Source organism: Cibotium barometz, chromosome 45 (assembly GCF_041138505.1).
Source record: "Cibotium barometz isolate CiBa-2024 chromosome 45, ASM4113850v1, whole genome shotgun sequence".
Taxonomy (NCBI): domain Eukaryota; kingdom Viridiplantae; phylum Streptophyta; class Polypodiopsida; order Cyatheales; family Cibotiaceae; genus Cibotium; species Cibotium barometz.
In genome coordinates, this window is record NC_141090.1 from 29,840,284 (window position 1) to 29,857,869 (window position 17,586).

The 17,586-nt window shown below is 40.4% G+C and overlaps 2 protein-coding genes across 2 annotated transcripts; one reads left to right on the forward strand and one right to left on the reverse strand.

The window, feature by feature from the left end:
- Window positions 1-10,902: 10,902 nt before the first annotated feature.
- On the reverse strand, window positions 10,903-12,669 carry LOC147612629 (uncharacterized). The gene is made up of 3 exons (XM_086783552.1): window positions 12,405-12,669; window positions 11,010-12,278; window positions 10,903-10,926 (listed from the first exon to the last, which is right to left on the reverse strand). Exons 1-3 carry the CDS (start codon window positions 12,555-12,557, stop codon window positions 10,903-10,905), a joined length of 1,446 nt encoding a protein of 481 aa, XP_086639678.1. The 5' UTR covers window positions 12,558-12,669.
- Window positions 12,670-13,915: 1,246 nt separating this feature from the next.
- On the forward strand, window positions 13,916-15,495 carry LOC147612630 (putative F-box protein PP2-B12). The gene is made up of 3 exons (XM_086782817.1): window positions 13,916-14,196; window positions 14,375-14,493; window positions 14,593-15,495. Exons 1-3 carry the CDS (start codon window positions 13,930-13,932, stop codon window positions 15,239-15,241), a joined length of 1,035 nt encoding a protein of 344 aa, XP_086638943.1. The 5' UTR covers window positions 13,916-13,929; the 3' UTR covers window positions 15,242-15,495.
- Window positions 15,496-17,586: the final 2,091 nt, after the last annotated feature.

The following is a 17,586-nucleotide window of genomic DNA, read 5'->3' on the forward strand; positions in this document are numbered from 1 at the left end:
TGGATGGCTTTTGCATTAAATTTTCTTGACAGGAGTTGGTGATACCTGTTAGTGACTATTGGAGTTAATGCAGCGGCCTAGAACTGCTAATGCAGTGTGCAAGAACGCTGACTCGTGTTTTGACCTTTTCATTCAATTTTTTGGAGTTTTTCAAATTTGTGATTTATGTACAGTGTTGTGTGAGTGCTCTACTGACTATGTGATGCATAAAAACAACAAAACAACAACTTTTTGAAAATGAAATGAGAGTTCTTGGATTTTGACCCCACAAGTCACTTTACAGGTCAAATCTAGCCCAAAAGCTGACTGTGATAGGTCGTTTTTGATGAGAATGAACTACTTAACAATAATCTAAACTTTTCATAACAAAAACAACAACTAAGGAACACGTTTTCATCAATTTCCAGCCCTCTAGCCACTTTTTCTCTCCTACTCTCCTTACCAACTAACGGTTTTTGAAGGGTAAAGACAAGGAAAACAACAACATAGAAACAAGCAAGGTTGCTTACCTCCTCGACAATGGCGCCAAATTTGTTAAGCCTTCAACAGAGACTAACATGTCTTGGGGATCTTCAACTGAGCCGCTTTGGAGAGCTCGTCCTCCAAGCAACTTCCTTGTGGGAGTTGATTTGTATGCGATTGTGCGATGTTGTCATGGACAGCGTCCTTGGATTCAATCCGAGTTGCTAGGCGATCGTAAGGGGGAGGGGAATGAGAAGAAGAGAAGGGAAATGTGGGTGTGGTGAAGGGGGAATCGATCATAGTCGTAGCAACAATGACAAGAGTAAAAGAAAGAGGCAAATGGACACCAACACAAGGATGAAGGAAACTTGCTCTCTATTCCACAACTCAAGCAATAGGAAGAATGAAGACCAAGTCAACATTCTTGGCTTTTATACACAGACCTTTTGAAGGGAGGTTTAACCCTAAATCCTTGCCTAGCTTTCTAGCCCTTATTTGGCACTATTGGTCCACGGCCTATGATGAATCAGAATACAATGGTTTGCATAATGAATCATAATACAATGCTTTCCCAAAATAGAGGAAGCTAGTTGCGTAACACATGTGGAGAAGCATCATATTCCTTCATGTTTATTTATTCTATTCCATGTTTTAAACTATTGACATTTACAATGTGCTTCTTGAAGATTTTGTAGATCTCATTGGAGTCTTTGTGTTATTGACTTGCCAAAGAGAACTGCAATTCTCATGATAGTTTGCATGGCATTCATGTTCAAGTTAACCTGTTAAGTGTTTTTTCTCTTCCTTTTCTATTAGCATTAGTAATTTATAATATTTAACTCATATTGTATGAATTTATGTATTTTAGGGCAACAAAACGACTTATTTTTGCCTAGGCTCCAAGTATCTTGAGTTGAGAAGTGGTGAGGAATTCAAATTCCTTAATCAACCTACTCCAACTAAACAAAATGCCACATCTTGTGGCTAGCATGTTGTAGGTAATGCATGGAAATATATATTATGCAACTACATGAATTTAGATATTGATGTGAGTTAAATTACCAGAATATTTATAATTAGAGATATTGAAGGTTTGAATGTTTTGTAGTTGCAAGTATTTGGGTATTCTAAACTTACAAATGTATTGTGGTTGCATGCATTTGGATCTATTGAAACAAATGTGTGGAGTGTTTGTGCCAAAGCTATATACATTATTTTGAACAATGCAATTACTCCTAACAATCTAGATAGCCCACTGGCTCAAGTTGACCCTACAACTGAAATATTTGAAACTACCGAGAAGAAGAAAATGCTTAAAATATCACCTGTGAAACATTTTGCATTTAAGCAGAAGGAGAAGGAGAAAGGCACTAACACCATATTAGTGAATTTGGGAATTTCCCAATTCCCATTTTTGAATACTTAAAAAAGGGGACATGGATAACATGTTTGTAAGTTTCTCAAAACCCTATCATATGACCTATCGCTGGAAAGCGCTTGAAAAATGGAATCTAAAGAGCTATAAAGCGCTCATTTTGGATTAGTGGTGTTCAAGTTATGGTTAATCCAAACTTTTGACCACGTGTCCCAAACTTGTATGAAATATGATGAGATGATTTTCAAAACCTCTTTATTCATTGGAACTAAATTTGTTGTAGCTTATTTTAAAAGATTCTATATAAAACCACATCATTGCAATAAAGGTCAAATGAGAACTTTATAAAACCACATCATTGCAATAAAGGTCAAATGAGAACTTTATATTGAAAAACTAGCTAGAAGCTTACAAGATTGTAATGCAAATCCATTGCAAAGCAAATTGTAATGAACCATGCTTAAACCCTCCAATTTCCAATTGGCATTCGCAAATATCATTGGAACCATTCGCAATCAAATTTTCTTTTTCTTCATCTTAGACTTAGCATTGCTGATATCTTCTACTACTACAATGTTGAGATGCTCTCTAACATTTAAGAGACTTCAATGTGTACTTGCACTCATAATCTCCATAGCACCATTGGGTACTGTAATGCATATTTGAAGAGGTAAAACTGTTTGTACTTTAGCTTGCAATGGAACTCAAGAATTATTCTACTTCATCCAATGCTCATAAGAAAAACAAATGTATAGTGTCATACGAGCCTTCACATATCTAAATGAAATTGTAGACTCTATAACATTGCAATTGAATATGTCATTTTTGTGCTCTCCTTCTACAATTTTCCATTGCTCTCCAAATAGAGAGACCATGTGCTCTGCTAGTACCTTCTTACACACAAACATGTAGGTGTTTTCAAAAGTGTAAATCCATAAAAAATGGCAACAAAGATATGAAGTGGGCATACCCAACTAGTGCTCTATTGAGCGAGTTGGCTTTGTATATTTCATAAATCCTTTAATATCAGCAAGCATCTTTGACTTCATAAGCATGATAGTCAACCTATCTGGAGCTGGTCATTCAACAGATGGAAGGGATGGGGGCTATGCTTTCTAAATTTCCAAGATGACCATCATGCTTGGGCACTATATATGAGGGTTGGTAAAAGAATACATTATCTCTAATAAGGTCTGCACCACTTTTACCACAAAACAATGCCTCACCAATATGTGCTTGAAAGGCTGGGAATTTTCTTGTAAGGCTTTGTAGTGGTTGCTCCTCCGTTAAGTTGGAAGGAAATATATCTGAAACAATCAATGTTTGCCAAGAGTTAAGTCTGCAAGATAAACCTCATACTTGTGAGATATAACAAAATGCAAATAATTTAGCTAGATACTCCTTTCTGCTTACAATTACATGGAAAGTGAGTCTGTTGGCAGAGATGGACATCTTGTGGAGTGTAGACATGTTTCACGATGGCAATGAGATCTCCATTGCTCCATTTCTTGAATCATTGTAAGTGACTCTTCCAATGGTGCTCTATCACACCTCGTTGTCATACTCGATGTGGCCCAATTGCAAATAGTTGTAGAAAAATCCAATCACCCTTTTGAAATGTCTCTCCAACCCAATCACTATCAGCATCCCTTCTATTGTGAAGCAATATCTCCTCTATCTCATCTCTCAGTCTTTGTTGCACTGCTATCAAAGTGAGGTTTAGAAAAGCTAAAGAAATGGAGTAAAAGTTATATGCACCTGGGTCAAATGAAGCAAATAGAGAAGAAGAGATGCTAGGCACGAGGGAAACGAGTCAAAATTGTTCAAATTTCGAGAGCCAACATCATGATCGGGTGGAAGGACATGTCCAGTCTACCATTGTAGGTGGAAGGACATGTCCAGTCTACCATTGTAGGTGGTATAGGGCTGACAATTGTAGGTAGAGGACTGACAATTGTAGGTAGAGGATTGACAATTGTGAGTAGAGGGCTGACACCTTTAGGTAACAGACACAACTAACATAGCCTAATAGTACGAGTTTGCCCGTATATTCCAAGGAGACAAGAAGTGCACAGCCCTTCAATCCTATTGGCCTATTACTAATTACCATCATTAGCAAAAGGCCCTTCTTAAGCTCAAATGCCCCCTAATGAATTAGCACCCAAATAGGAGAATGTCATGGCTCTTTTGTTAGCTCAAGTCCAGGGATGAGTCAAGCATGAGCTAAAAAGGAGATCCCAGTCTTAGGGTCGGTGAGTCAGTTCCTTGGTACCCTTTGGAGCACTATACAAAATAGGTATTTTAGTTCAGCCTAGGATAGGGCCTTGTAAAGGGCTTTCGTTAGTCTATTCATGGTCACAAGGAGGCTAGGGGCAAGGGAGCAATGGCCACGAAGGCCTAGCTTGCCAACCAAATTTGGTTGGCCAGACAAGATTGGTTGACAATGTTTAGGGGCTAGTTGGCCCGCAAACCCCCTTCTTGGGTAGATGGGGGCTTATATAAGTCTCTCCCTCCCCTCCCCTCCCCTCCCCTCCCTTGAGAAGTCTTTTTCACCTAGTATCGGCCAATAATTGCTAGACCAAGTTGACCTCTTTCCCACTTTGTTCTAGCTAGCTTATAGCCATATATCCGCTCGATTGTTCCTCTCCAATAAGCGCCTTGATTAGTAGCATATTCAGATTCAATTTCCAATTATCATCTCCATCTAGAGGCACATAGTTTGGGGCAACTTCTAGCTAGATACAGGCAGATCTTGGAGCAGATTTGTGATAGTTTGTCGATAGTAGAATTCAAACTTTGGATCTTCAAGATTTCTCTACTATTTCCAACTCACACTGATGCATGCAAGTGTGGATGATAACACATAGTGATTCTTGGCTTGTCAAAAGGATCGACATCTCGGTGGAGGTCACTTGGAGTCTTGATCAAGGGCCGCAACTTGTTCTCTCCACAAGGGTTTGTTTTCTACATTCAACTTGAGCTTGTGGATCTTGGCATTGGATTCCATAACAGAAAGGCTCCAAGTCTTGAGAATATCAGGCAATTCTTCCACTTAGCCTTAAAGAAAAACATGAAACTCTCGCATGCACCGTGAGAGAAGATGTATATTGGCTGAGTGAGACTCGACTCGGGGAAAACAATGCATGGATGGACATGATGGTATCCTCAGCATCCTAGGTGGATCTCGAGTCCAACGTCATTCCTCATCTTTCACATGGACACATTCAACTTTGTAGTATGCCAACGCGAACTGGACAAACACGAGACATACACATCACATTCACCACTTAATTCTAGTGATCTATTTTTATTTTTCTTTTCCTTGGCATGAATCTCTCTTCTATGGCATTTCACCACAAACCATGTAAACCAAAAGCATGAATAAGGTCTGTCATAGTTTTTGTAGTGAGCATTTGCATTTGGCATCTTTACAAATGATGGAGGTTGTCATTTATATAATTCAAAATTCTCCATGTCCCCCTCCAATTTCACATGCTTATTAAAGGCTCATACAAGTAATCATGGTGCAAATCAGTTATTTGATGATTTTGTTAACCCTTTGGTAGAAGTTCGTGAGATGGTTCACAAGGCTCTTAGCAATTGTTGCACTTTTTGCAAGCATGCACTAAAAACTCATGCCCCTAAATCCTTATCAAGGTTGAAGTTTAACTGAATTGGATGTATTCAACAAAGGATCAACAACACAACAGACTCATTTGACATATAACTAGATCTGAAAAGTAAAAATAAAGTAGCCTTCATCACAATGGTATGTAAGGAATGCAAAACACAACTCTTTTAAGTCCAATACACAAGGGAGCATTAACAAGAAAGAGTGACTTATTTCAAGATGAACACTACAAAGGATGATACGATAGTATCGATTATGTCATGGATCAATTGCCATTATTGTTGTGCCATTTGGATTGCCATGAACACTTATGCATAACTATGCCTTACATACATGTCATAATATGTGAGGGGGGAGGGGCCGATCTTTTGGATGAGGGGGATTGAACAAATATATACAAAGGAACTTCAATACCATACCTCATGTAATATTTAATAAAATTTGAGTTCTTTTAACAAATTCTTCATTTAGGAGGTATATTTGAACCTCTTTACAAGTAGAACCTTCCCATACTGTCAATATCACTTAATACAAGTGGCATTTTTTTTTTCCACACAAAATGCCTATTTTCTTTTAAAATTCAATACGTAAGGAGTTGGCGCCCCCAACTCATAATTGAAGAATCTGGCATTGCGCTGAATTTGAGATTGCATAGTTTCTTTAGGTAGCTAACATTCCAACACTAAGAGGGAAGAGTCATCCAAAGAGCAACCCATTTTGGTTCTCTGTTGTTTCTTCCTTTCAATCCTACATTCCCACAATTCCCTTTTACTCCTCCACAATTATGCAATGGTCGTGAACACAATGTGTTAAGTCAAGTCAGAGACTCTAACTTGACAATTTGTTGCTGCTAGAACATCTAGTGAGTTGTTGCATATGCTCCCTCAGTTCTAAATCCCGTTAATGTAGGCATACCAGTTGCAAATTATCAAGTTGTGTATAGAAGAAGACTTCTCGACTCCTATTGTAATGAAGAGCTGCATCTGGACGTGTAGCTAAGAAGCGCAAAAATCCTGAATGCTACAATATGGAAAATTGGAGGGGATCCTTGGTGGTCTACGCCCAAGAGCTGGAGAAGTGGTCCATAGTCGCATCATCATCATTGCCGTCAAACCTGACGAATCAATAGCATCCCTAGAATACCAGAAACTCGACCCATGAGACAATTGTGACTCTTGTGAAAAATTATGTGTGGTCATTGATGTTGTGTGGAATATTAAGGTCGCTGTCATGAACAATGAAGGATGCGCTTACCACTTGATCTTGTCCTGTGAGCTGCTTATCAAGTGTGGAGACATTCATGTCCAGCTCGGGAGTATTGGCCGGTGTGCTGGCTGCATCTTTAGCGAGCAAACGTTTTAAGTGTGCCATTGACCATATCCAAAATGCTCAGTGAGAGCAATGAGCTAGAGTTGTGCGGCTACAGGTCGTCATGTACCGGCTCTTGGACCCTTAATTTTTTCCCTTCTCTTCCGTTCCCTTCCCTTTTCCCTTTCCCCTGTTTCTTCCCTTCCCTTTCCTCCCCTCTTTCCTCTTCCCTCTTTCCATTCCCTTCTCTTTCACTTTCTCTCTTTCCCTTCCCTTCACCTCGCTTTTGCTCTCCTTTCCATTTCCCTTCCCTTCCCTCCTGTTCCCTTCCATGTTCCCTTTCCTCTCTTTCCCTATTCCCTCTCCCTTTCACATCCCTTCCCTTCCCTTCCCCTTCTGTATCTTCATATGCATTATGTATAGCATAGCATATGGATAGCCGGACACGATAGATGGGCTTATAGACACGTCCTAAAACTATGAAAAAAAAAAAGAGAATGCACAAAAACCATCCTCTCATAAAAATGAGAGAGGGAATAGGAGGAGAGGGAGGGATACAAGTGCAAGCATATATGTGTAAGCTTTAAGGGCATTACAAGGGCCCATGGGCATAAAACTTAAAAGGCATGCAAGTGGGACATATGCATAGCCTTAAGTGCATAAGGGCCCAAGGGAATAATTCTTAAGGGCACTAGCGCGGCATGCATAAGCCTTGAGGAAATATGGATATGACGTATGCATTCCTTGTATGCATAAAGGTTCATATGGATAAGCCACTTATAAGAGTGTCTATAAGCCCATCTATTTTCCCATCTATAAGCTCGTCTATAAGCACATATACTCCATTTTAGACACGCAAGTCTCTAGTCGCACACAGATAGAAGCAAATATATATGCACTTGGTACTTTTATTCACAAATCACAAAATGTGGCTACATGCACGCCTACGAGCTCTTTCCCTTGGTGGCAGCAAAGCAACTATGCATTATCCAACAGGGAGGTTGATGATAGAATTGAGCACCTTTTTGTGATGCAACACATGGTTAACTCCAATGTGATAAAAGATGATGCAGATTGCAAAAATATTTGGTTTGTTGATTCAAGTGCCTTTAACCACATGACCAGTCATGGTGAGTGGTTTAGTGATGTCAGATATTTAGAAAAGCCAGGCTATGTTGAAATAGGTGATGATACTGCGCATCCAATTGCATAGGTTGGTAAGGTACCACTGACTATACAGGATGGCAAAAGGAAGTACTTGTCAGACGTACATCATGTTTCTAATATCACCAAGAACTTGGTTTCAGTTGGCCAAATGGTTGAGTAGGGTTTGCAAGTCAAATTTAACTCTAATGGCTGCTTTGTTAGGGATCTGAAAAACTAATGCCACTTGGTTGCAAAAGGCAACAGAAATGGTAGAATGTTAACCGTGGATGCTAATTTTCAAGAGGTTGAAGCTGCTATGTTTACGCATGGAGGATGTATCATTGTAGATATTGAAAATATGGCACAAGCGCATTGGGGACGTGAATATATAAAGGTTGAAATCTATGCAAACGCATAGAATTGTTACACGTTTGCCTAAATTCAAAGTGGATGGAATGCAAAAGGTATATGAAACATGCCAAATGGGCAAGTATGCCAGGCATGCATTTCCATGAAATGCTGAAATAAGCAACAGAGTTTTGGAAGTGATTCACTTAGAGGTGTGGACTCCTCTATCAACCATTGTTATTTATAAACCAAAGTAAGTTATTTGTAGACCGAAGCACCCATTGTTAGTGACTCTCTTTATCAACAACCAATGATGAGGACGACGACATCGGAGTGTGATTATAGACAACTTGAGCAAAACTTTTTTTGGTGGGAACACGGAAAACTTTTTGGTGGGATCACGCAAAACTTTTTTCTTTTGGTTGTGAAGTATTAAAAGGGATATCTCGTGGTGAAGTGCGTGCAGGCCGGAAATTTGACTCCCTATGCTAGGCATCATAAAAATTTTAATGACACCTTAGCAACCTATACTAGGCATCAAATGACGCCTTCGGGAACCTAGACGGGCTTCGAGTCACTTTCGATTACGTACACAATTCTCGATTCTAAATTTGAGATATCAGAAAAAGAATATGTAAAGAGAACTACTCGGTAGATTTGTTTATGAGCCCACCAAAATGAGAAGACAATATTTCAATGCTCGACACACTAACTGTTCTAATTGCTAACAAACCCGATAGCCATGCTTGAGACTACGTGCCTTGAATTAATGTGCCAACAATGTAAATAATGGACTGCAGATAACTATATCAATGCACGCATTGAATTTCTTTCATTGCTTAGTAGCATACATTATGTGGCACATCCATTCCTGCTAAAGGGGAATGGAAAGGTGTTGGTATTATGAGCAACGATGCCTAAGCATGAACATAACAACTACAATGGACAGAATTGTATTAGAGCTCAAGAGCAAAAGCATCGAATTTGAAAGTTTTGTGCCTTTAAACCCATGATGAACTTAGCCACCATTTTCCAGTAATACAAATTTCATCTCGCACCTGTTCAGAGATGAAACAAGGAATTTAGCACGAGCGTGTAACAACCTCGAGCAAGGAGAGATGCATCCAGGAAGACGATAAGGTAGTCGGGCAGCTGAGCTGCACCAGCCACCAGCAGAGAAGCAGTTGTAAGGCCATTAGTTGAGAAGGTCAGTTACCACCAAACAAGATAGCCAGTTTCACACCTTTCCAATAGCAGCTGCTGTGTTTCCTGCAGCATCCAGGGCATCAGTTCGCTCACGATTTTCGTGGCTCATTCCTGCCATTTCCGCGATGCCATCGACATTATCACTAATAGGTCCATAGGCCCAAAAAACACCAGCACAACAGCTCTCAAACTTGCAAAAACAAATCAGTACAATAGCTCGCAAAACAATTAATAATCTTGCCAAGAGGCAAAAGCATAAACATGCTGACAATAAAAGAAACAACAACAAATGTGTCGAAATCCAGCAAATTAGTGAAAATCTTGCCAAGCTTTTCATTATGAAAATATCGAGTCTGAGCCAAGAAGTATAGAACAACAGATTGGCTAAAGCAATTACTTTTTCCAAGATGTTTTCAATGCTGTCCAACAAATCATCAAACCATCAACAACTAAAATACGAATTGCAAAGACCAGCATACTTATGCAAAATGATCATAATCCATCACATACTCTCCTTGCTTTCATATCTTTCCACATGTCATGAACACATGCCCAATCCACATCATTGACATCTGGTCCAAGAAGTGAAATTCTCATCAATGCCTCAAGAGTCTTGACATCTAAACATTGGCGTTGATATGTCTTAATGACATTTTGCTTAGAGAATCCTCGCTCACATGAAACTGATGAGGCTGGTATCACCAACATGATTTGCCAGAGCTTCATCATGTTTGGATACGTGTTTTGCCATTCCATATTGGTAGAAAAGACACGCCAAGCATCCATCATATTCATACCCTCACAACCATAATACAACACATCTGTAAATGACAATAACTCATTCTTGCAAGCCTGCTTATCCACAAGAAACCTTCCAAATCTGTTCAACAATTCATCAAGCCATTTGGTTACCTTCTCCTCCCTTTCTGAAGTATCATGCGGCCTTTTTGCATCACGAGGATAATATTGTGGGCTAAACAACTTCACAGCATTGAACAAAAATACATCTGGAAATCTTTCATTTATGCAATCAATGACCTTTTGCACAAAACTCTTCGCAAGATCAACACAAGTCATTACATCACCTGCAAAGGGATCTAAGGGAATCCCTTTTTTATCCTTGCCTGGAATTCTCGCATAAGAAAGCGCATGTGCATATATTTTTCCCTCCTCATTTACATGTTGCAAAATTCCACTTTCGGTGTCAGACATGAACTTCTTGAGGTACAGACTACCTTTTCCAAAATCTTGCAGCAAAAACTTTCTCCTCAATGAAGCTATACATACATCAATGCATGTACTAATGGAAGACATGTCAACAATATCTGCCTGGAATTGCTGGCTCAACATGTTCATGTCATGCAAAACATCGGCAAGCATGTGAATGCAAAAAAGAATCTTATATGTTTTCAGCTTTGCATACCAATCAGGTGCACCTTCTTGCCAAACGCTAAGAATTGCAGGCATCAGCTGTGTCAATCTAATCATGACATTACCTCTTGCTAACCATCTTACATCATGTATTTGAAGCACCTCAAGAGCTTGCTGATTCATCTCCTTAAGCAAATCTTGAAACTCCGAATGTCGTATGCTAGAAGCAGCTATCCAAGAATAAACCTTGTTAGCAACCTTATCAATATATGAAAGACAACAAAAATGTTTTGCTGCATCTGCAACAGCAAGAGCTTCTCTATGTGCAATACAATGAATGCTTGTAAGATGGGGAATATCACACTTCAACTTTGCTACCAAACCTTCATTACAACCAAGCATGGAGCTATCGCCATCAGTAGCAATGCCCACCATGCGATGCTTCTCAAGTCCAAATTCAGTCAACACTTTACTCAATTCATCATACTTGGTTTGTGCACAACCATCAGATACAGGAAGCAGACGTGCAAACTCTATTTTGCTCAATCCCTTTCCACTCAATGGTATAAAGCAAAAATATACAATCAAATGTTTCTCCATACCTCTGTCTGTTGATTCATCTAGTGTAACACCATAAAAAGGACTCTGTAGCAATTCAGCAAGATGACGTTTTTTTATGTATTCAGAAATGCAAAACATGAAATCTTTTCCGACTACTCTATTTGTGTAAGAAGAGTAGTCGTTTCGTTTAGGCATGCTTTCCAAACCCAAGGCATAAGCAAGGTCGCATAGTTTCTCATACTTCCTCAAGGCCAGGTCTTCTCTTGCATTGAAGTATGCAAGTTTCATAACTATTATTACTCTAGAGGTATTTCTACATGTCATCACTTCCATGTGTGCAGGCAATTGTACGCCACTCTCACTACGAAATCGTGATGCAGCACATGCATGTTCTTTAGACTTTCTATGCTTTCTAATTGCACTCAACATAATCGTCTTGCAGCCATTACCTCTACCCCAAGGACCTTTTAGTTTGTACTGCTCACACCAAAGGCATTTCATAAACTCCTGTCTACCACGGACTATGTGCTTAAGAAAAGCATACTTACGTGTCCACTCTTGCCGAAACTTACGTATTGAACCTTTCTTCTTTGTTTGTGTTGCTTTGCTCTCTTGCGTGCCTATCAAAGTTGCATTGAGAGCTTCCTCTTGAGTGCTTTCTCCCAAAATCTCCAAATCTATACCAAGCTCATCCTCAAACTCCTCTACTTCTGGATCATCATACTTGTCATCATCCTGAGAGTCTCCACTAGAACCAAATAGCTCCTCCATGACTTCTTCGGTTTTCATTTTCTTTTTCGGTCTCTCTACATTCATAATGTTATTCACTCTCTTGTTGCCAAAGAATTGCACAAGAGTAGGTTGAAACACCTGCAATTATTTTAACATTGTACATTAATGACCAACCTAAAACCCAAATACTAATGATTAGCACAAAAGCATATCAAAATCAATCAACACAACTCGTCAACTAAAACTAATAGCATGTCAACTTACCTTTTCACATTTGCTGCTATTAGCCATGCCCTTGGATGTTGAGGGTGCACCAAAAGTAGTAGACACAAACATATTGGGAACTGCAAACAAGTAAGATGAGCCATCAATTTGCTTCCAATGTCTTTGTCTCTCTATCTCTCCACGCATACACATACACAGTGTAAAATATAAATAGCAAATGTAAATTTTCACACCTCAAATGCCAAATAGGCCAATGTGAAAACCTGCAGGCTGCAGTCTCTGGAGCCTGGAGGGGAGCCTGAAATGGATAAGAGGAGGATAGCTAACCTGCAATAATACCAGCAGATCTTGGCATCCATATACAGACCTTGGTATTTTTTAAAGGGGTTTAAGCTTTTCATGCATTCACATTTGGCTACCAGTCAGCAGCAGCTTGTAACAGTGCCAGCCATAAATTATATCTTATACAGCTAGACTTTGTGTACGTGTGGTGGTTAGTAGTTTTCGCTCTATTATATCAGTCACCACATGCAACAACAACGAAGACAAGCCCAAATGGCTTGTAAAAACACTCAAGAAACGTAAATGAGCATCCAAATCAACCATGTTTATAATGAGAGAGAAGAAAATATTCTGAGGTTGTGGATCAGTACCCTACACACAAAATACGCTGTGCATATCTCATACACAAGCCCGCAAGCATTGAATTTATTTCAATAACATGTCATCTGTAAAGGAAATAAAGTTTCATGCAACCACACAGCTATATTACCTGTTGTACAAATTCGGGCCAGCGGCACTGGGCGGTCGGACCAGCCAGAGTGGTTACCTGATGTTTGGCGCGAGGAGGGCGGTAGCGTCGCATGAGAGCGAAGAAGCGCCCGCTGAGGTGGATGTATGCTTCACATGAGGCAGCGTCGAGCGGATAAGCAATGGGCTTTAGCCTGTGGCCCTGTGGGCAGCGTCGAGAGTCGAGAGTATATATTTTGGGATTCCAGAATCAGAGGACTCGAGCCGCGAGCGTCGAGCGTTGGAGCGGATAAGCAACGACCGTCTCTGATAGGCGCTCGCAAAGAGGGAAAAAATAAGACTGGAGGAAAATATAAAGAATATCCGATTACAGTAGCTAAACTTTTTATATATTATTTAAGGAAAATCGGAAAAAAACTAATAAATTCGTTATACATATAGGTTTTAAAAAAATTACATCGCGGAAGACTTTTATATTATATTTTTCTGTATGCGGCCGAGAAAATAACAGCAGCGAAGAGTTTTACAGGAAAATCGAAGACATAGGGTAAAACTTTAAAAAAAAAAACTATTTGGGCTGTGCGGCCGCCGTCCAATGGGCATGAAGTTTGAAAATCTTAGGATGTATTATAAACATATTTATGTGATTATTATATATATGTATATGTTATATACGCTTGACCCCTAAGGGTCAAAAATAGGGTGTCATTTGACACCTTGGCTTCTATTTAAAGATTACACTTTGCAGGCGTATTTTGACACCCAAATTGGCTCTTGAAGCCCAAATTGGGAATCGGCCTGAGTGCGTGCTATCATGGACACCACGCTCCCACTTTCTTCTGCTTTCTTTGACGAGGAATGGGCTGTCTCTACGGTTCTCTCCTGCACAGATCCTCGCACTGTCTGCAAATTGGCTCTCTTGAACAAAACTTTCCATGCTTGCTCCACCTCAGATCTCGTCTGGACACATTTCCTGCCTCCCTCCGCTTTCTCTGCTGCCCATGCCGACCACTCTGCCTCCTCCAGGCGTGACCTCTACTTTCGATTGTGTCGTTCCATCACCATCCGTGACGGCAATCAGGCATGTTGCTTGTTTCATTCATCCATGCCTGCATGATCGTTTCATCAACGGGAATAGAATGTTTATCATGGAATGCGACAGAAAGTCACCATTTGCACTACGTTGTTTGATCATTGTCTTATCTTCTCATTCTGTGTTCTGAGATGGAAGTGTGAAATCTATGGTAAATTGGTTGCAGAGATACTGGCTAGATCCAGCCACAGGTAGCGAATGCCACATGCTCTCAGCCAAACTCATGTCTATCGCCTGGGGGACTACTCCCCAATACTGGGACTGGATACCTTGTTCAGGATCCTGGTCAGTTTTCAGCACGCTTCGTGATCTTCGCTTGTGAACTCCCTCGTTGTCTTGGCTTAATACGTCTTCCATTGTAACCATGCGATTACATGTGCGCAGGTTTCCTCAGGTTGCTCTTCTGCGGGAAGTTTGCTGGTTTCACGTGGAGGGCACATTCCGTCAAGTATTACGGCCAGGGAAGTACCTGGTATCATTCAGGATGCAGCTGCGTTCAGCTTTTGGATGGGACGGATGCCCAGTGAAGCTAAGCTTACAGGATCTGTCCAAAGGCGACCAGGTAGAGTCAAACCGCTTGTTCACTCGTCGGTTCCCCCGAAGCGATCGCCCAGCATGCTGGGATCAAAACGACAATATTGATGCGGCATGTGATAATAATCAGTGGGTAGAGTGCGATGTGGGCGAATTCACGGTAGGGAAGGAGGACAAGGAAGATGCTGTGGAAGTGAAATTCTCCATGCGAGAGATTGACAGGCTGGGATGGAAAGGTGGGTTGTTTTTGGACGGTGCTATGGTGAGGCCAACCCATATCATTCCTGAATCACAGTATAGAGCACAAGCTGTGTTAGAAAACCAAATTCAAGAAGAAGAAGAAGAAGATGATGATGATGATGATGAAGCCGAGAATGATAGCCAAGCATCCCAACACAGTCAAGATGACTATGGTAGTCAGACAGATGAGGGTGAGGTGTATCAATCTGATCGAGCCCAAGATAGTGTGGAAGGGCATGATAATGGATCATCACTTTGATTGAAACTCCAGATCATATTCCTATTCTTGTCATGGAATATAAAGGAAACAGTAGTTTTCTATTCTTGGCATGCCATCAAAAGGAGTTAGTGCAGGTTAATAGTTTTTCAGAGTCACGAAGTAAGATGGAACCATTGAAGCAAAAGAAAGGAAATTTGCATTTATTACTAAGTTGCAAGTGGTGGAGGGCACAGTATGTATGTTACTTTTCCAAACTTTGGTTTTATAAAATCTTTAACAACCTTTTTGTCCAATAAGGGACTATGGATTGATGCTTACTTCTTTGCTAATCAATTGCTAATTAGAGCCTGTTGTCTTCAAGTTGACCTTGAGTAACTTACACTACCTTAATTGCAGTTAACATTCCAAGTTGCCTTTAGCATGAGAGATCTACACGTACGATAGAACTAGTCCTTGTACATTTATTGGCTTTCCTTCCTCTTATCACCTCTCTCCTCCTGACATGCTTTTCTTTGAGGTATTTTGCAAGCATTTCCACCAGTACCTCATAATCCTATACACTTACAAATGATTGCACTTAATGGCCAAAGTACTAGCATGGAAGATTTAATTGATATGGCTACTCTGGTGCATTAGCACTTAATACCATGCATGTACTTTGTGAATCCTTGGGTAACATACAAGAGTAAGTGATACTAGAAAGGCCATAGATAATGTCCACCTCTTGCCAAATCCACTAGAGGATTGCCACCATATGCTTTCTTATGGAAACATTTGTCATGAACTTATGTGAGAAGACTAAAAAAGGAAAGGAGGTGCCTATGCCAAAGGAGGGGACAAAAGCCAAAAGAGTTGAGTGCTAGATCATCCGTGTATCACCCTATCCAAGGCATCCCCACCCACAAAACAAAGTTAACACCAATACCATTGTCGAGCACCAACCAACTGTAAGGACTGATTTCCATCACATAAGGGAAAAAGATTTAAGGTTTGAGTCCCCAAGCAACTTACCCATTAAGGGCCCAAACCTAGACAATGAACCACCAAGTTGCAATTCTCTAAACAATGATAATAGTGTATGGGGGTTGCTTGGTTATAGTAAGGGCACTCAAACGCTTTGTGAGGATCAATACATGTGTAGCATATGATTAACTCTTGTTCCTCGTGGTGCTCTGATAGACGGGGATAAGACATTCCTCTTGAATGTTGAAACACATTAGAGGGGATGGTCCATCCATGAGCTGATAAGGGTAATCACTCCCTATCTGATCTGATTGGTACCCCACCCACTCTTGGGGCTCCTCTACCAAAACTTGATTAATTGGGGTCACTCTAAGTGGTGGCAGCTATAAAGGCAAGACAAGGGCTGGCAAAGACATGTCAAAAGATATGTCACGTGTCAAACGGTTGTGGGGCCATTTTCCTATGATCGCCAATCATGACCTTATAGGAAATGGAGGTGGATTTCCCCCCCCCCCCCCCCTTTGAGAAGTAGTGGCATTAGGTGGCCTCATGATTCTTCCACCATTGGCAACCCTTGCAATACACCACAAGTCTCGATTGAAACATTGGGCATTCAGATGTGGTATGGTTCCATCTACATATTTTGCAGTAGACTTACTCTCTTGCAAGGTACAAATGGGGGTTACTTGGGTTCTTGCATCCTCACTCGTCTCTAAATTGTTCCTAGGACAAAGTTACAAATTTCTTAAGTGTCATAGCCATTGATGGCTGAATTTTGGTGATTAAATGAAAGGAAATAGGATGCAAGAACAAGGGTTAATTGGAAGATTATGGATGTGTTTATGCAAGGATAGGTTCAAGGGGGAACAAAGAGGGTACGTAGCATTGAATGAGAGGTTGCTTGGGCCACAAGAAAGCTTTTTTTGCATGATTTTCAGCCAAAAGTGGAGGAGGAAAGCAAAAGCCATGAATTTGCTTCATGAATTCATGATTTTTTTTTAATCAAAAGCAAAAGGCAAGGAACAATTTCAAAAATCTCAGCTCTCCTCTTCATCTCGACGCATATTCTTTATGCAAGAGTGATGGATCAGCCCCAAATCTTGTGTGGATGCATGGGCTTGAAGATCTTGGTCACCTGTCTTCTCCTCCTCCTCTTTTCCTTGATCTTGTGGACCTCTTTGAGCATGCTGAAAGAAGATTTATCTCAGCAATGAAATCTTGGCGCATGCACACATTATCTTCTTCCTCGTTTCCTTTTAAGAGTGGTGGTGAGTTCTTCATTAAAGCTATGGACTTGGTTGTTTGCATGTTTGGAAAAGAAGCGGTTTACCTTGTGCATGATGGAGATCTACACAAATGGGCGGTAGTGTGGAGTTGTGGATCTTGTCTTTCTTTCTTCACCTCGGCCTTGAATCTTCTCT

Bases quoted from the DNA above. Each gene is read 5' to 3' on its own strand.
- LOC147612629 (XM_086783552.1), bottom strand. From the start codon at position 12,557: ATGTGTATGCGTGGAGAGATAGAGAGACAAAGACATTGGAAGCAAATT. The intron at 12,279-12,404 runs GTAAGTTGACAT...AAATAATTGCAG, and splicing joins ATAGCAGCAAATGTGAAAAG to GTGTTTCAACCTACTCTTGT. The intron at 10,927-11,009 runs GTGCTTCAAATA...TGCAATTCTTAG, and splicing joins TGAATCAGCAAGCTCTTGAG to CGTTTGGCAAGAAGGTGCAC.
- LOC147612630 (XM_086782817.1), top strand. From the start codon at position 13,930: ATGGACACCACGCTCCCACTTTCTTCTGCTTTCTTTGACGAGGAATGG. The intron at 14,197-14,374 runs GCATGTTGCTTG...AATTGGTTGCAG, and splicing joins CCATCCGTGACGGCAATCAG to AGATACTGGCTAGATCCAGC. The intron at 14,494-14,592 runs GTCAGTTTTCAG...ACATGTGCGCAG, and splicing joins ATACCTTGTTCAGGATCCTG to GTTTCCTCAGGTTGCTCTTC.